We start from the raw sequence: 20022 nt of genomic DNA, 5'->3' as shown, positions 1-20022 counted from the left end.
ATGAGATGAAAACATTCTGAAGATCTGCTTCACAACAATGTGAATATACTTAACACTATCATTGGTACACTTAAAAATGGTTAAGATGGTAAACTGTATGTGTTTTTATCGCAATAAAAAATGAGAATTTTCTAGTTTGCAACTGTGAATTGACTCATTTGGTTTATATGATTACTAAGTTAGTAAGTTTGTTTAGGGCTTCACCTTTGAAAATATCATAGAACCCAAAGAAACCCTTGGAGAGTGGGAGATAAGGAAAGGACATAAATCTGGACAGAGAATCATTTCATACCAGGAATTGGCTGTGGGACATACTGGAGAGCTAATTTCATTTCACCTCTGTTTTCTGCTTCAAGGGCAACTGGTGCTGTCTGAAAAACAAAGGAATGTCAGCAGATGTGAGACACAAACGACTTGCCCTATTTGTTGTACTCTGTTACAGGACCTTATCTGCCCCACTTCTGGACCCCAGCTCCCAGTCAGTTCATTCCCAGACTAGATTAAAGTGGCCTGTCCCTACTCTGTGTGTCAGAAGCAAAAGTAAACCCTCTCAAGTTATCCCGAGAATTTTTCATATGCAATGTCCAGCATGCAATAACAAATGAATAGGCATACTAGGACAAAGGACCAAATGACCAAAATAAAATAAAAATTTAGGTAGGAGAGAATCACAAATGTTTAAGATATTGGAGTTTTCAGATACACTCTTCCCATAACTCTGATTAACGTATTTATGAAGATACTGTTAAGATGGAGATTTTTTAGCAGAGAAGTGACATGTATAAAAAAGAATCAAATGAAAATATAAATCAGAAAAATAGAATAATTGAGAACTGGTAGTTGGGCATCACAGCAGATTAGACATAGAAGATAAGAAAATTATTGAACTGAAAGATAGGTTAGCGAAAAACAGCCAAACTGAAGCATACAGAGGGGGGTAAAAAGAGAATTACAGAAAAGAGAATAAGAGACATGACACAGAGAAGAGAAAATGATCCAAAACTATGGAAAAGCATTCTGAATGGAAATGCAATTTTGTATAGTACCTTTCTCCTACACACCAGGCCTCATACCAACCAACCAACCAACCAACCAACCAACCAATCAATGAAAAAAACTCTGAACTCACCTTCTGCTTCAGAGGATACCACTTCAAGACTTTATTCTGTTTGTTGTCCCAGTCCCAAGTTTCCAAATCAAGTTCCACTTCCCCCAGAAAACTATTGCGTTTAAATGTATCACGATGCCATACCGAGAGGTTCAGCTTTCGTGTCTTCAACATTTGCTTTTCAATTTTATACTGCAGTTCAAAGAAGAAAATTAAAGGGGCAAATAATATTACTTTATGCCGAAGTTATGACACAGAGATGAAGAGAAAAGTCATCTGTGCAGATCAGATTTTCTCATCTGTTAGGTTTCAAGTCTCAAGAATATTGCAAAGTCATCTTATTCTAAGTGTCTTGTTTCAAAGAGCTAAAATCCATCTTTCACAAAAGTTGATTTTCTTTGCCCTTTTGGAAAAAGCAAACCACTGCTCAAATATCATAGCCGGTAATAGCTCTCTAGAAATAAAAGCCGATTATTCAATTTTTACTGGATGTTTTTAGTTCTAGCTAGGTATAATATAAATCAAATTTGGTCTAAAAATACAAATGAAGTTTAATCAATGGTCTGTTTTCTACCTAAGGACGAGGTATATTTTTTAAGCAGGCATTTTTTTAGAGAAGTTTTAAATATGTTTTTATTGTTTTTAGAGAGAGAGAAACATCGATGTGAGAGAGAAACAGCGACTGGCTGCCTCCTGCATGCCCCCTACTGGGGATGAAGCCCGAAACCTGAGCACGTGCCCTGATGGGGAATCAAACCAGGACCTCTCAGTCCATGGGATGACACTCAATCCACTGAGCCATCCCAGCTGGGCTTTTAGAGCAGTTTTAGATTCACAGCAAAATGGAGTGAAAAGTAGTGAGTTTCCACATACCACCTACCACCATATACACATAGCCTCTCCCACTCGCTATCCTACAAAGACAAGGAATATTTCAAGAAAAGATATCCTCATTTTTTTTTCCTGCTTCATATGGTCAAGAAGAAAATATTTGCCATCCTAAAAGTTTTTCATCTAAAATACAGTCAATCCTTGATTATATGTAATCATGGATGGGATAATAGTACTCCTAATCTAAAAATAATCTCTATTTGGTTTTATGATATACTACTTGAATGTCCATTTTGGTTGCAGCAGACTTGTTTTTCTCTTGAGTTTACTATTTAAATTATCTGGCTTTTCCTGAGTATAGGGCTGGAGTAGCTGACCTAGAAATAGCTAGAGTACTGAGGTATAGCACAGTCAAACCATAATTAAAAACTTGCTACAGAAAATTCAACCATGGATGACCGAGAATTAATTTAACTCCTTTTCTCATAGAATAACCAAATACTGGGACAGAATTTTCAGAAAGAGGGGATGAATAATACTTCTATTTTTGGTTTTAAATTATGTTACTCATGACTAAGGTAGCATGATGCAGTTTGCGGGGGGAGGCAGAATATTGATATTTGAGTCAGGTATACTTTCCATGCCTTTGCCCATCCATCTATCCTTCCAATAAGCATTTGAGTACCTACCTCACACACCGGACTAAATGTCATCGTTGATGAAGTTTTAATGTATCCTCTCTTCACATATACAAACTCTTTAACATTCACAACTACTGTGGTAGGTAGGTAGGTACTATTATTATCTACCTTTTTCGGGTGTGAAGTGCAGATGGGTTAAGTCATTCACCTAAGGGCGTACAGTTTATAAACAACAGAGAGTTGGTCTCTGCCCTTGGGGACTTATAATGTAATGGTGAAAGCAGACAAACCAGTAATGTGCTGAGAGTTAATGTAGCCCATTGTAAAGCAAGAAAACTGAGGCAGCAGGGGCCTGAGGGGTTATGGACAGCTGTTCCTAGGAAGAGGCACCTCAGGCTGTAGGAGGCAGTTGGGGTAAACCGTGGGGAGGGATATTCCAGCCTGAGGAAACACAAGGCCCAGTGGAGTGAGAAAATGTAGTTCTTCCAAGTACAGAAAAGAATCAGGGTATCCTGAACAAAGACTGACCGAAAAGATGAGGCTGGAGCTCAGGTTGTGAAGGGACTGGTGTGCCTGATAAGAATGGACTTGCCCTGGACAGTTTGGCTCAGCGGTTAGAGTGTCGGCCTGCAGACCAAGGAGTCTCGGGTTTGATTCCATTCAAGGGCACTTGGCCCTGGCCCTGGTTGGGGTTGTGCCAGAGGCAACCAATCAACACGTCAATGTTTCTCTCTCTCTCCCTCCCACTCTATCTGAAGATAAATGAAAAAAATATTCTTTAAAAAAAAAAAATGGACTTTACCCTAAGGGTAACAGGAATCCTAAAACCTGTTTAAGCAGAGAAGTACCACGATCAGAACAGTGCTTTTGGATCATTTTGGTTGCAGTGCTCAACTCCATCAGCTGTGTATACTTGAACAAGTTATTTTATTGCTCTAAGCTTCCTTTGCTGCATCTGTGAGATAGATAATAATACCCGGCTGGCAGGGCTCGCGGGGAGTGAATGATATACTGCATACAACAGTTGTGGCATATTATCTCACAAAGCAGATTCTCAGAAAATGTTGATTCCTTTCCTTCTCTCTGGGTAACTGACTTCATCTATAGAGATACTACTCAAGAAGACATGGCTAAACATACAGGTCACCATTTAGGATTTTCCTAGATAGAGGATTCATAGATAGATACCCGCAGTATCTCGTTAAACACAGGATTCAAAGTTTTCTTCACAACAACTGTTTTCTTCTTGCCCATTTTGCCCTTGTCTGGTAACAGGTAAATCTTTACATATCTAAAAAGAGAATTGAACAGACAAGAAAGCCAGAGAAAATTAAAGTGATGTTTCAACCTCTGCTTTTAAAAAATGCATTGGAAATTGACAGAAATAATTCTTTCATGATAATGAGAAAAGCAGCAAGTAATACATGCTCCACCAACACCTTTATACTTAAAAGTTTAAAGCTATTTCAGTGGAACTGATTACAAATTAATTCCTTTCCTTACGTAACAGGGAGAAAGGAAGGACAACACATCTCTAACAGTGTTTAATTCCACTGGCTTTTTTGTATTAAAAAAGGCTTTGGTGTTGGCAGAATTGTTTTTTTTGAAAAGTTTTTGTGACTGTTTTTTAAAATAAAAATTAATGTTAGCATACAACTAATCAAGCCATATTCAATGTAAATAAAAGGATATTGAGCTCGGTTGTTTCTATAATACAAGGAAAAAGAACTGGGCTTATGCTAGCAAAATAACAAAGAATCAGACTTCTGCATGGGGATAGTGAGGAATACCATTCCACTTTTCAAACAAACTGAAAGGTATTTAAACCTGTGATTTCAGAGATCTTGGTGATTCCCCCTCGAGTCCTTCTGTAGAATATAATTTAAATATGGAAACTACCTCATTCAAGAATCTTAACTAATTCTGCACCACTGAACATTATGAAGCATGCCCCACATATCCCTGACTTTAGAGAAAGTTTGAGAGCACCATGGAAAGAGACCAAGGTCTGGGGTTCAAGCCCTCATTCCTCATTTTCCCCACTCACTGTCTGAATTTATATAAATAGGCTGCTTATCTTCTCTGGCCCTTGTTTCCTTATCTGTAAGAAGGAGGACCTGGACTCAAAAGTTGCTGCCAGCTTGAATATTTTGGGCTTCTCTGACATTTTTGCCATTTAACAAGTTTGGCATCTGAATATGTAAAGTAAGTAAAACAGCATTCTCCTCGTCCCAACTTTCCCCTTCCAAACATTCCTTTTAACAGACTCACACACACACCTCCCTTCAATGACTTCCTTCCTTTCCCAATTCCTGCAAGATTAAGAGTAACGACGAGGAAACAGGGACTCCAGGTGAACTCACGTGTCTGAACGCTGTTTTCTCACGTCTGCGGCGGCTAAGTTTTCACACTGGGCCACAAAGACGTGCAGCTCCTTCATTGAGTTCACATATTCCACTGCAAACTGGATACTCCCTTTCACCTCCAGATTGCCAAAGTCTCCACTGCAAATGCTCGTCATGCTGCCACTCACCTGAAACCGTTGGAAACATGCCGTGTTCGTTTCTGTCTCAATCTTGAACCCAACGCAAGGATCACAGATATAAACTGTGCTTGCCATTATTTCTCTAGTTTGCATATAAAAGCCATTCATTTAATAAGGCATTAAGACACACCAACACCGATAACCTGACATGATATATATGACATGACCAGTGTTTAAAAATGTGGCCCTTACGAGACTTCGATGCAAAGAGAAATGCAAAGTTCCTTAGATGCTGGCTCATTTCACAGGTGATTTTATGGTAAGGGGTTTTCACCATTCCATTTTTAGGCACACTTAGTATTTAAAATGCTAAAGAAAGAGGATGTGAGAAACCCCAGGCACACAAATCACAATGACACATTGCTCTATCAAATTTCCAAGGCACTAAAAAGGAATTTTACTGTGTTGGCCATCCGCAGAATCTAGGAAAATGCTTACTGAGCCATACGCTTTCAGAGGTCAGGAAGGGGAGAAAATGAATGATTGATGAAGGGAGTTTAGAGCCTCCCCAAGACCATACATTAAATTGTTGCCAGCAGAAATTCAACTTAAACAGATTCTTAAAACGAAGTTAAACAAATGTGTGGCTAGTAAGCATTTAAACACAGCTTTATTTTTTGTTTAGCATGTGTATGTATATCAGAGAAATGTCTGGATTAGTGTATGTAGATATATTTACATCTATATATATTTATTTCTACTCACACTTGCACACAGACCGACCTCACTTTATGAAAGAATGTCTATGTGAAGCAACTACACTTAGGGAGCTTTGCTTTTAAAACCCTGTTTGGAATCCTTTTATAAGGCAAAGAACCACCTCTCCCACTCTTTTATATGAATCAGTACTTTTAGTCATCAGGCTTGCTAAAAAAAGAGGCACAATTCTATATCTGTCAGTGGTATATAAAAGCATATCTGTTATAAGCTGACTTGATAATGGTTAACCCTTTGTTTTCACAGAAAAATTCAGTGGTTTGTTCTGTTTGGTAATTTAGGTTTATTTTTGAAGCCCTTAGATCCAAAAAACCATATTGTTTTATAATGAGTTTTTATGCTTAAATAAAAGAAAAGTAAAAGGAGGATTTAGCTAGCTGGAAGCCAATGGTGGATGAGAGGAAAAGCTCAGCCCTTGGAATCGGAGACTACAACAGGAGGCCATTATACAGGTCGCAGGAGCGTGGCAGAGAGGTTTGCAGGAGAGGTGAGGTATTAACACGGAGCCTTTGTTTACATACAGAAGACAAGGACGTCATGCCAGAGGAGTTGCTAAGATTGGTTAAAGAGCTGGGGCTCTTCTTGTGTCTGCTGAGCTGGTAACTGCTTTCTGATGCTGTGTCTGTTTCTCTGTCATCACTCTACAAAACATCACATAATATATACAGTTTAAATTCAGAATGAGTCAGGATCAGAATGTCTGTTGAGATAAAGATAATATCTTGGTATCACATTGATCTATGACATTTCCCTAGATTAGAGGGCACTAATGCTAATTGCCAGGGGGTGGGATTCAGGAGGGGGTAGGTGGTCTGCCTTGGACCTCACCTAAGGAGGAGAGCAGTGTTTAGCCACCAAAATAACAGTGATTTATTTATCTTTTTGCATCTACAAGGTGGTCCCAAGGTACTACAGAAGACGTATTACTGTGAGCTTCATGCTACTCTCTCAGTATTACATATTTATGTTTCTTGGAGAACTTTATTGATATAGATGAGAAATTAACTTTACCCAGACAATAAAAGTGCTAAGTTTTACTGTCAAAACACAAAGTGTCATGCTTAATTCCTCTCATTATTAACATAGCCTAACTTCCCTAAAAATTAAACTAGGAAAAATAAATGCTAGTCTGATCTGTTTCAATTATAAGTGATACATTACAAAAATCTGGAGCCACCTCTCATCTATTTCTATAATGCTATTGTGCTTATCTTTTTCTTGCTATAGGGAAGTATACTGAAGTATATATTCTACCCACATTAGATTTTAACACATTTAAAAAAAATAGCAACAAGATACTTATTTTATATATACGTCCCAGGAAATATTTACCTAGGCCAAGAAAGAAAAGTGGGAATAATAAATTTTATTATATTTAGAGCTAAAGTTTATTAAATGGTAGTTTTTAAAAACTCATGATTCAGAATGAGCTCCTGTGGAGGAGTTCACCAGGCAGGTCAGGGGCTCCTGGGATTAGGGAAACACCTTTATGGGGTAGTTAGTTCATGCCAACATGTTCCAGGGCCATGCAGTTGTGAATCAATATCACAGATGCCAGTTATAATGCGGATTAAGAAAGGAGTTAGACAAAAACAAAATGTATGCCTTATATGGATGAGAAAAGAATCAGCAAGGATTAAAAAATATCCAAACCTTTTCAATGTCTGTGGTCCCACTCTCCCCCGACATATGTACAGTCCATTGCCCTCTATTACAGCATGTACTACGTTCTGTCATGTACTACGTTCTGTCTAGTGCATCAGATCACTAGTGAATTCTTGGAAGAATGGGGCCCTGTCTTGTTGACCTGGAACACTGATTTTCACATGGTTGGCACTCCACACACATCACCGATACTGAGCCTCAAAGGGACTGTGGGCAAAGGAGCAGGGCCTGCTTTCATCTCTGCGTCCTTTACCGTTCTGTCCAACCCCGTGTACTTTGAAAGGTAAAATGATACAGCGTAATTTAGCATCTCTGATGCACAAACTCAGACGGTTTGGATTCTTTTGTGTGGAGCTGAGTCAGCAGATTAAAACCGAAGGAAGGACAATAATAAAAAACCAGGAACCGGTATTATTTGCCTCTTAAATGATTACATGGTTCATTCCTATGACCCATCAAAGCATATTTACAAAAGTATAAAAAGCACAGGAACTCCATGAGCCGTCTACCACAGGCTTCCAGCTAATGAATTAGTGCCAAAGAACGAGTGGTTCTTCCTAAAGTAACTATAATGTGGGCTCTGAAAAAGATTCAGGGGCTGACTGTTTGCAGATACAGTTCATCTGAGGCCCAAGAATGGTGCCCGGGAGGTGGGGGAGGCGAGGTGTAATTTGTGTGTTGTCCAGAGCTTTCCTCATATTTTACCTATGCAGAAGGTGCTTGAAGATGAAGCTTCTGATTTCTCCATCAGAAATCAGACCCACGCTGCAAACAGTAATAGCTAACATTTGTTGGGGACTCATCGTGTGCCCGGCACTGTGCCGTGTGCTTCCCCCACATTATCTCAGTGACTCCTCACAATCTAATGAGGGAGGTACTAAGCAACTAGACTCAGGGAGGTTAAGGAACTTGTCCATAGTCACACAGCAAATAAGTAGCACAGCCAGGACTGGGACCATCTGACTCTATGCTCGGGCTCCTGCTTGGGCTCCTAATCACCTAGCTACAAGAACATGGAATCTTAACGAAGTCAGAGGTCGGAGTTGCAGTTCTGGATCTATTTTTTAGTAGCTGTTGGATTTGGGCAAAGTTTCTTAACCTCTCTGAGCTTCCCTCTTCTTTTATAAAATGGAGAAAATAGTGCCACATTTAGTTAGTGAGAGGTTGGTAACAGAATGAATATTAAATGCCTGGTACTTCACCTCTCACAGTCTGTTTCCTGATCTGTAACATCTGGGGATAACGATGGTGCCCACCTCCTAGGGTTGTTGGTGGATTAAAGGCATATAGAGTACCTATATCCAGAAGATATCCTTAGAGTTTGCTATATCATTTTTTTTGGGGGGGTGGTATGTGCCCCTAGTGGGAACTGAACCTGGGACTCTCTGGTCCGCAGGCTAACGCTCCAACCACTGAGCCAAACCGGTCAGGGCTCATTTTTACTTTATTATCTTAACAAATGCTTTCAAGCTAGTCATGCTCCCCAGACTAAGCTTTCACAAATCAATGGTCCTCTAAACTACAGAGGCGTCAGCTCACGCCAGCATCTTTCTGCTTAGATTTCTTCTTTCTACCCACTTTGAAACAAAAGTCACATTCCCAAATCTATGCAATTTGACTTCACTACCAAAAAGAGTTACTGTTTGAGTCCAGTGAGACATGCCTTACCTTGTTCCAGGATCAACAACACTACCTCTATTGGTATGAGAGGCCAGGGTCAATCCCGCTGACCTCTGTTCTCTGCCACGGCTGAACACACACACACCAACCGTGGCATCGCAAATCCACTTGCTCGGTTCCATTTTTGTGAAGGTACAAAAGATAGACTTGCCTCATCCTGCGGAAGTGCTGGAACAGACTTGCTCATCCTTTTGAGTTGTTCGGGGCGGGAAAACGGATGGCCAGGCGGGGAAGGCACTGTGGAAACTAAGCAGTGGCATTTGCATTCAACATTATCTTTATAGTTGTCAGACAAACAAGGCATACGTTGGAAACACACTTTCCTCTCCTCTATGAACACAGGTGTTTTTGTAAAAAAGGTTAAGGGCACAGTAGTTCACATGCACAGGACCATAAGGGAAGAAACATGCAGTTTTCATAAATTAATTCTACAGAGAAAACTAGCAAGGAGTTGAACCAAATAGAAAATAAAAATTCATTGAAACACCGTTAGTTTTTATTGGGTAGGAGCTGGATTTGAATTATATTGAAACATACGGTCCATGTGAATTGGTTTTATTTTTTCCACGCCATAGTTTTGAACCTCAAGATCTGTAATTGATTGGTTCATCTCCTTGAGATATATTTTTAACATGCTGCAGGCTGAAAAACTATTTCATCGCACAGCAAGGATCTTTGCATACAACTCCATTGTAAACGTGTCCTGGTCATTGAGTGTCTAAAGAGAGGGTTTGTTTGTTTAGGGAGTGTGGAGAGTACCATGAAAGACCACTACGATTTCAAAACTAATTACTTTTTGAAAATAGAAATTATTTTTTATTTTTCAGTTACAGTTGATGTAAGTTTCAAGCATACAACCCAGTGATTAGGCATTTATATGACATACGAAGTGATGACACTGATAAATCTAGTATGCATCTGACGCTGTCCATAGTTAGTACAATATTGTTCACTATATTTCCTCTGCTGTACTTTACATCCCCATGACTGCTCTGTAACCACCAATTTGTACTTCTTAATCCTTTCACCTTTTTCACCCAGTCCCCAACCCCCTCCTCTTTGGCAACCGTCAAAATGTTCTCTGTATCTATGAGTCTGTTTCTGTTCTGCTTGATTGTTTATTTTGTATTTTTAGATTCCACATATTAGATACCTGTCAACTCAAATAATTTGCAGTAGACATACCCAAGGCCAAGTTTAAATGATTCAAGTTAGGATGCTCCAAGAATTTAATATGAAAGTGTAACATATGTGTGGAAGTCACAATAAAATGACGAATTCTAGTCCTAATTTATGTAACTCTTGTTAGAACACTATTTTCTTCTTTCTCTAAGAATCACAATGTGGAAGCTTTTTTTTTGTGAATCAGAGTTCTTATATTGAATGAATTCATATTTTTCAAAACACTTAGAACAGTGCCTGGTACACAGTAGGCCTACACAAGTATTTGCTAAACAAATAAATAGTATCTGGCACAGATTCTTTAAGTTATCTTTACAATGTGATACAAATATATTGACTTTATCATTGAAAGCACTACTAGGAAAACAAATAAAAATCAACTTACATTTCTATATTCAACTCAAAAGGTTAAAATTCCGCTCCAAGCATTAGCTAAATTTATTTTTAGTTAAATGAAATCTAACTGAAGGAAAATAAACAACTAAACTACACCTATTTAAATATTTGCTTCTTCACATAGTAGTTATGGCCTAGCCTTAGGCTCAGAAATGTATCAAAATACATTCATGCCATGTCACAAGATGACAGCGCTTTAATCACTTCCCAGTACACAACAGTGTGTATGTGTGTATTTTCGGTGACTTACACTGAAGCAGTGTAAGACTGGGTGCCATGAGGGCATGGGAGAACCCAAAGAGTATGCAAAACCTTTTTATCATAATACTGCTCTCTATTATTTTCAAAGTATAGATCCTCTTCTCAAACATAGTCAGTTTTATATTTATTGGGCTTTAGTTATTTATGTTTAGAGCATGCCTTTCATTTTTTTTAAACCATTTTTTAATTTAAAAAATTCAATTAAAGTTGACATTCAATATTATATTAGTTTTAGGTATACAGACCATGTATTTCATTTTGTATTGTGTGGTTAAGACTACAATCTTCACTGGAGAAATAGAATAATCTCAGCCCAGGCCTGAAGAGTCATCTTGGAAAATATCATTAAAAAAAGACAGAATTTATCCAGAATTCACTACATGATTAGCCTATTTGCCTTGACCAAAACAACTAAGTTCATCAGGAGGTCACAAATGAAGATGTAGATATATTGGCTATATAGCTATAGCAATACACACACACACACACACACATCTATAGGTGTGTGTGTGTGTGTGTGTGTCTTGTTTTCACCACTGAGGCTAAATGTTGAACAAAACAGCAAGATACCTGGAAAGTATTATCCTAAGTGAAATAAGCCAAGCAGAAAAAGACAAATACCACATGATCTCACTTATATATGGAATATAATGAACATAACAGTCTGAGGAATACAGTAGACCCAGAAACATGGAAGTAGGGCACAGACTGACATCCCTCAGAAGAGGGGGTGGGGGGGTGGGAAGAGATAAACCACAGAACTGATATGCATGTATGCATGACCAATGGACATGGACAACTAAGCCGGGGACGGGGCAGGGGTGGGGTGGGGAGGGGGGTGCCAATGGGGTAAAAAAAAAGGTGAAATATCTGTAACAAAAAAATAAATAAAAAATTAAAAAAAAAAACAGCAAGATAAAATAAGACGCCCACATTTAAGTATCTGCCAGTTCAAAAGCAACTAGAAAAGCCTCTTTACCCACCACCCCTGAAGGATAGAAGTCTAGTTTCCTCTGCAGCAGCCAGACAGAGAATAACACCAAGAACCAAAGCTTGGATTGCTTTTTTCTCTAGGTAGTTCTTAAGAATTTGTCAGGTCTGATGTAGTCCCATTTATTAACTTTTTCCTTTGTTTCTCTTGACTTATGCATTGTATCAGTGAAAATACTGCTGTGTGTGATGTCTGAAATTTTGTTGCCTACATTTTCTTCTAGGATTTTTATGGATGGATTCATGAGTCACACTTAAGTCTTTTATCCATTTTGAGTTTATTCTTGTGCTTGGTGTAAGTTGGTAGTCTTGTATTAATAAATGGGACTACATCAAACTAAAAAGCTTCTGCACAGAAAAAGAAACAATCATCAAAATGGAAAGGGAACCCACTATATGGGAGAGCAAAACTGCCAAATATACAACAGATAAAGGGTTAATTTCCAAAATATATAGAGTACTCTTACAAATCAACAAAAGGAAGACAAAGAATCCAATTAAAAAACGGGCAGAGGACCTAGAGACACCTCTCCAAAAAGGACATACAAATGACCAAGAGACATATGAAAAAATGCTCAATGTCCCTAAACATCAGATAGATGCAAATTAAAACAATAGTGAAGTATCACCTCACACCTGTCAGAATGGCTGCCATCAACAAATCATCAAACAACAGGTGCTGGTGAGGGTGTGGAGAAAAGGGGACTCTAGTACACTGCTAGTGGGAATGCAGACTGGTGCAGCCACTATGGAAAACAATATGGTGCTACCTCAAAAAATTAAAAATTGAACTTCCATTTGACCCAGTGATCCCACTGCTAGGAATATACCCTAAGAAGTCTGAAACACCAATCAGAAAGAATATATGTACCGCCCTGGCCGGTTTGGCTCAGCGGTTAGAGCGTCGGCCTGCAGTCCAGAGAGACCTGGGTTCGGTTCCCGCTAAGGGCACGTACCTCGGTTGCAGTTTGTCCCCGGCCCTGGTCGGTTGTGCGGGTGGCAGCCACTCGATGTGTTCCTTTCACATCGATGTTTCTCTCTCTCTCTGTTCCTCTCTCCCCCTCCCACTCTACCTGAACAAAAATGGAAAAATGTCCTCGGGTGAGGATAAAAAAAAAAAAAAAAAGAATATATGTACCTCTATGTTCATAGCAGCACTATTTACAATAGCTAAAATCTTGAAACAGCTCAAGTGTCCATCAGTGGACAAATGGATAAAAAAGCTGTGGTACATATACACAATGGAGTACTATGCAGCTGTAAGAAAAAAAGATTTCTTATTCTTTGATATGATGTGGAGGGACCTGGAGAGTATTATGCTCAGCAAAATGAGCCAATCAGAGAAAGACAAATATCACATGATCTTAGTTATTTGTGGAATATAATGAACAAAATAATCTGATGAACAAAATAGACCCAGAGACATAGAAGTAGGGTTTAGACTGACAAACCTCGGAGGAGGGGGATGCGGAGGAGAGATGAGATAAAGCAAAGACCTTATATGCATGTATGCATAACCAATGGACATAGACAACAATGCCGAGGGTGGGGGGTTGGGAGGAGGGTGTCAATGGGGGAAAAAGGAGAAACATTTGTAACAAAAATAAATTACTTAATAATAAAAAAAGATTAAGAGTTATAGAAAGAGATAAAAAAAAAAAAAGGATTTGTCAGGGCATGTGCTAAAGCTCAGCACCTTCATCTCTGGCAGGAGGACCTGGTGAGCAAAGTTTCAGATTTTAGACAAGATGTCACTGCCTTCTATTATTGGTACTTTGTCCTCTGTCTAATGGCTCTTCCTTTTAGCTGCTTTTCTCATTAAGATCTACGAGCACATCCACAGAATGTTGGGAAACTGTTACTAAAAATCCCCTGGACTCCTGAGGGCAGGCATGTGCATCATTATCTTCAGACCTACGATTATGACACTGACTGAAGCTGGGGAGCTGAGCACACACACATATCTACATGCTTTTCTTGGCCCACAGACATCTTTTCAATGTGCTGTTTATCCTTAACACAGCAGTCAGAGTTAAGTACAGTAACTTAAGACTGAATGGAAAAGGTGAAGAAATAATTTTTGCTTGGTGGTGAATACTAATTAGTTGATGGACATTAACCACCACAAGTGTACATTTATTTCTTAAGATTCATATGTTCACTTGCTTTACATGTTGAATAGATATTGTTCAAGTCTAGTTTTAAACCTGAGTTTAAACCCTGGACATCATAGAGTTTGCTTCTATCGCTGTGCAGAGAGGCATGCACAACCATACTAATACTAATTGTCAAGTACAGTTCTTTCTTAGGTCCAAATAAATTATAAATTGCTTCATTACAGTCTTAAACAAAGGCCACAGAGATCCACACAAATACTGCAACATAAAAGCCAAGTGATACTGGAAAGTGCCAACTTCATTTTAAGCAAAGACTCAAAGAGCAGCGTGACTAGCAAAAAGATAATATCCATAATTAATATATATAATACATTTATATGATATATAATACATATATATAATATTTAACTTTTTAAAATATATAACTTTCTCAGTAGAACCACCAATTAATCTTTCAACACAGACAGTAGTAAAATGTTTTTAATACTACCCTTGCCAGAATGAAATAGTTTTGTAAGCTGCAAGAGTTTAGTACCAATAATAGAGCTGTGTTATTAATGGGGTTAGTTATTTCAGTATACTTAACACCAGGTACAGTGGCAACATTTAGTCAGTTGTGAGAAAGAACCTGCTACTCACTTCCTGGTATGCATTCATTTGTATCTGGTTCCTGATCTGCTTTTTGATCTACTCAGAAGAGAAACATTGGGAAAAAATACCATTTTAACAGAAGGATTAAAAGAGACATGAAAGTGTAGCTCAAATGTCCGTTTCATAGCTGAGACTGCAGAATACATCTGACAGCTTCCCAGCTTGCTTTCATCCATTCCCCAGTGTGATCTTCATTAGCCTCTTTACTGTCTCCTGTTCCATGGAAAGTCCAGCATCCAGCAAGGAGCTGTTTTGCACCTTTCCTCCCATTCACTAAGCCACAGCTTTTAAGATGGAAAGAGCACTGCACTCAGAGTAATGAAGGCAGGATTCTCGTCCCTACCCTCCCACTGACTGACTAGCTACAGGATCTCAGACAAGTCACCTAATTTCTTGGAGCTTTTCTTATCTGTAAAACAAAAATAAAAACCCCTGCCCCACCTATTTCTTTCTTTTTTTAAAAAAAATTTTAATTGATTTTTAGAGAGGGAGAGTGAAACATTGATATGAGACAGGAATTTGATTGCTGCTTCCTACATGATCCCTACTGGAGATCAAGCAGGGGTATGTGCCCTGGCCAGGAATCGAACCAGCAAACTTTCAGTGCCCAGGAAGATGCCCAACCAACTGAGCCACACTGGCCCCATATACTTCAATGAGGTTATTGTAAACATAAAATGAGAAAGACAAATCTATTACATAAAAGTAAGGAATAACCTCTGAGGATCTCTGTTGCTGCTTTTATATGGGAAAGCTCACTGAATATATATTTTTATTATTATAGTGAAAGCAATTTAGAAAACAAAATTCCAGCATACAAATATAAATTATACATTTGCATCAAAGCTGAACTATAAAAATCAGGCTCATTCCCATCCCTCCCCCCCATAAAATAAATGCCTATTCATTTTATAACTCAACCAAGTAATACCTGATCAACTGACAAGCTTCAAAATCTTCTGACTCCTTAATGTTCAGAATTAGTTAATTTTACCCTCCATCTATTCGTAGTTATTTACATGAGCAGAGGTAGCATCCCCACTTTTGTTCTGGGACCTTTTCCTTTAAATTTAAAGCTTTACCAGATATGCCCAGAGAGATCTATATGTTGAGATATGGGGATCAAACATAAAAATAACAACCCAGGAATCCACTCCACTCTTCCTGCCTTCAAAGGGAGTTCTGCAAATCAGACTAGCAAAAATCAGCTCATACCCATAGAAATACAATTTCCTATTTATAGAAACCCCTGCTTCCCAAGGGTCTCTGAAGAGATCCTCACAATGCTATCACCAGCAGAAGAAACCTTAAGAATACAAACAGTTAGTATTAAATGCACCAAGTGAGAACGGTTTTATAATAAGTTAGGCACCATTCATCACATGGTGGCAAATGACGTTTTTATTTATCCAACAGCTGTGTCCCGGTGACTGCCCAGACCACCCCAGAACCTAACACACAGACAGACATGCAGATACATAAAGATATTTACCATCTTCAGCACTACGTACTAATTCTTCTGGCAGATTATCTATTTTTGCTTGATCTGTTCAGGAGAAATTAACAAATGGTTAACACGACTGACCCTTGGCGCGAAAGAACAATGAGACTGTCCCCGAAAGCCCCCGGAGTTGGAAGCAATTAGTCAAGATGCAGTGAGAGGTGCAACCAAGATGTCTCTCCCCAAATACTTTCTCTTTAGATTAGTACTTGAGCCAGTGCCATAGCGGGAGCTCCCGTTTCAGCCCTGATGCAGCTTACATCAGCACACTGCTGCACACGGACTCCCACGGGTTAGAGGGTTAGATCAGTGCAAGCAATCTGCCGGCAGCAGGAGAAAGCATGGGGCTGCAACCGCCTCTCTACTCTTTTAAAAAGGGTGAGATGCTAGCCATGACTAACACCTTCCCAAACCCACAGTCACTAACAAATATTTCTGGGCATGCATCATCATTCATATATGCCTCTGGGAGCCTTGCTTGGGAAGTCAACTGAAGAGATGTGACTGGGGACCAGCTGCTAAGTGGAATCTTGGCAGGCTAGTGTGAGTGTGGGTATTGGTATTTGGAAGGGAGTGTGCAGGAATACCCATCAGCTGAGGGTAGTTTATTTTTTAACCCTACACATTCCTGAATACTTTAAAGCTGCACCATGGAAATAGCCCCATGTGTCACAAACAGGAGGTTTGCCAGATTGAACAATTGTTGCTAAGATTTCTCCTCCTCAGGGCCCATCACCAACATCAGGAAGAACAATCAGGGCTGTCCAACAAAGGACTGGACTCGCCTACTCCGCAAGCATTCAGGCGGATGTGGGGGTTGGCCACCTGTTGAGGAGGCTTTGGAGGGAATTCCTGCACTGGGGGCAGTTTGGAATGGGTGCCTTTCAAGGTCCCTTCTTACCCTGAGATTCCAAGATCTTTGGCAGGGTTAGGACTGCATGCCAAATTGGTAATACTGCCTTCGGGGCTCTGGGAATCTCTGAATTTTAGAAATTGTTTGGTGGAATGTTGTTTTTCCTTTTTAAATTCTGGCTTCTCTCAATTGCAGATACATAAAAAGTATTCTGAACATGACAATGTTCATATGAGTTTGACAGTGGTTAACTTTCACTCAATAAATTTTCTCATGACCATCTGCAATCCTGAAGGTATATCCTGGCTTAATAACAGTAAGAACAAAACCCCTAGAAGTTATGATTTCTAAGTCCATTGGTGTGGCTCACAAGTCGCTCTGTTCACTATGTGTTATGTGAGTACTCAAGACTTTCTTCACCCGTTAAAGCAGTAGCTGGGGGGAACAGTGTGCCTCAAGTGCTGTGTGCCAGAGAGTCCGTGGGCTTACAGTTCTAACATCCAAAAGAAATGCATGACAAGAAGGGATAAAAGAGAAAAGGAAAGTCCTTAAAGCCAGCAATTAATTCATCTCCGCATCATGCAGATTCCACCAGATATCCAACACTATCATAATGCTTTTGACAACAGTCTGTTGATTTTGAGTACCAGCTCTGCTGTGTGATAGTAAGCAAGTTACTTTACCTCTCTGAGCTTCATTGTCCTCATCTGTAAAATGGGGATAACGACTTGTCTCTCACAGGGTTACTTATGCCAGATAAATAAAATAATGCATGTAAAACGCTTAGCTAAGTCTTGGCACATAGTACTCAACAGATGTTAGTTATTACTACTAGAGCCATTAGCTACCATTATCTTTTAAAACTCACTGTACTTGAATAAACACTCACACTGGGGTTCTTCAATGCAAGGAAACCAAGTGTTCTCATAACCAAACCTTGTGCATTATTTTAGAAGCCAAGTGCCAACCACTATAGGGCGAGCCTCTTCGGCTCACTTGGGAAAGGCTCATCTCATCTGCTGAGCCCCCTCAGGGATGCCAGTGCACAACAGCATGCAGTGAGGCCACAGAGGAGCGCACGAGCATTTTTAAGCTTAGATGGGAGCATGAGCAGTGAGGCACACTTGATTCTCACTTGATGAATCTGATGAAATGTCTTCTAGACTTTTGGAAGGCATTTTCCTAGCAGATCTCCTTTTCAAAGTTTTCAAAACAGGACTGGTTTCTTCTTCTGAACCTGTTATAAGACAAAACCGATGAACACGGCACAATACCAAAAAAAAAAAAAAAAAAAAAAAGCCCACCAAACTCTTAACCCCCAACATTGAGATAGTGGGTTAAAGGCCAGCATTATGCCAAGAGCTTCTGTACTTTTGTTGACTCTATGAAGCACTTCACAGAAGAAAATAAAATTTCTTCACAAATAGTGTGTCCTTTAAAGAAAATAATTTTCTTGGTCAAAAAATATTTGCAAGCATAAATCATTCAGAAACAAGATTGCCACATTAATAGCAATGTGTTCGCCTAGTCTTCCACACCTCTATTTTAGGCACATGATTTGTTCTGTGCCAGATTTTGAATCTTTCCACTTCATTTATAGCTTTTGAAGATAGCCACAAAATGGTTTTAGAAGCATTAAAAAAAATTAACTGAAAACCATAGAAGTCCGGATTCAGATGTTTAACATCTGTGTGTAATCGAATACACAGATGGATGACTTCTCCAGATCAACAGACGTACGCTTTTGGGGGGTTTCATGAACTAGTAAAATTTCTATCAAAATATTGGGAAATAACATGAGGTAGTCAACTTTTTATTTTACTGAGGCATTTTAACAGGGGGTGATTATGGCTCTATCATCTACTAATGCCTTTTCTTTATAAAAGGAGAACCAACAGAAAGAAAAAGGGCATAACCTCAGAATATAATAACTAAATACATATAACCTTACAAAAATGCTTCTCTCGTCAATCCTTAATTGTCCTGTTTTGACAGTAAAAACTCCATCACGGATGACCCCTGGTCTAAGCACCATCATTTATCACTGTCATAGTCTCAGCACCTAGAACAGTGGTTGGCAATAGGCACTTCAAAAATGTCTGCTAAGCCAATAAATGGTTCCATTAATGAATCAATAAATTTGGGAGCTGTTTCTCTAGACAATACTTGACAGAAATGCATCCCAGTTCTGCCCACTGTTGATAGGCGTTCTACAGCAAATGGATTCTAAGATGAATTAGACTTGGAATGATCTGTGTTCAAATTTAAAAGGCTTCTCACTTACAGACCTTCTTGGAGACTTTAATGCTAATAATGGGCATAATCTCCCAGCATTTCCAAAAGTATCTGACCATTAAACTTCCTTTATTTCCAGGAGCATTTAGAGGTATAGGTCAGTTGAGAGAGCTGAGCCACAGGACAAATGTGTCAGGCTGCTCACCAAAATGTTGATGCCTTTGTAGTCAGGTTCCCCTCTACGCTCACCCCACCCCACCCACCTGTTTTAAAATAATTTAGGTTAGAGGAGGACATAAAACTACAACTGTGCCATTTTATACCTCTTACTTGGCTTATAATTTTAAAATATCTTCTCTGGACTCTGTCCAGGTTGTTACTTAAAATTGAGTATTTCGTTTTTAGATCGGCTTTTTGCTGTTCAACCAGTTCTGCTGGTGTACTGTATAAACACGGCTATGCACATTAGGCAATAGTTTCCAAAGTCAATGTAAATGCATGAGCCCTCTGCTCCTACAGGTCAGTTTACTCTAGCAACTCAGTGGGGTAGTTTAGTAAAAGTATACTTCAACAAGTTTAACATGCTGATTTATACTCTTGCGTCTGTCTGGTTTCAGAGACTGGTATTTCCCTTTCCTTTCCTTACCAG

General features: G+C 39.2%; 1 protein-coding gene across 10 annotated transcripts in view; it reads right to left on the bottom strand.

Moving 5' to 3' along the window:
- The window catches only part of SYTL2 (synaptotagmin like 2), a 130186-nt gene that overhangs the window by 12382 nt on the left and 97782 nt on the right, over positions 1-20022 (bottom strand). For 6 of the 10 annotated variants that reach the window (XM_036258286.1, XM_036258291.1, XM_036258290.1 and 3 more), the window contains exons 9-17: positions 18274-18375; positions 16277-16330; positions 14773-14820; positions 9339-9433; positions 6364-6483; positions 4944-5113; positions 3769-3871; positions 1130-1300; positions 293-371 (exon numbers count right to left, since the gene is read on the bottom strand). In XM_036258286.1, coding sequence (XP_036114179.1) covers positions 293-371; positions 1130-1300; positions 3769-3871; positions 4944-5113; positions 6364-6483; positions 9339-9433; positions 14773-14820; positions 16277-16330; positions 18274-18375 — 942 coding nt within the window. Of the gene's footprint in view, positions 1-292; positions 372-1129; positions 1301-3768; positions 3872-4943; positions 5114-6363; positions 6484-9338; positions 9434-14772; positions 14821-16276; positions 16331-16545; positions 16568-18273; positions 18376-20022 lie in introns of those variants that run through there. The other 4 variants (XM_036258289.1, XM_036258292.1, XM_036258295.1 and 1 more) reach the window with 3 other exon arrangements.

This window comes from Molossus molossus, unplaced genomic scaffold, assembly GCF_014108415.1.
Source record: "Molossus molossus isolate mMolMol1 unplaced genomic scaffold, mMolMol1.p scaffold_m16_p_13, whole genome shotgun sequence".
Taxonomy (NCBI): Eukaryota; Metazoa; Chordata; class Mammalia; order Chiroptera; family Molossidae; genus Molossus; species Molossus molossus.
This window is presented reverse-complemented; position numbering and strand designations above follow the sequence as displayed.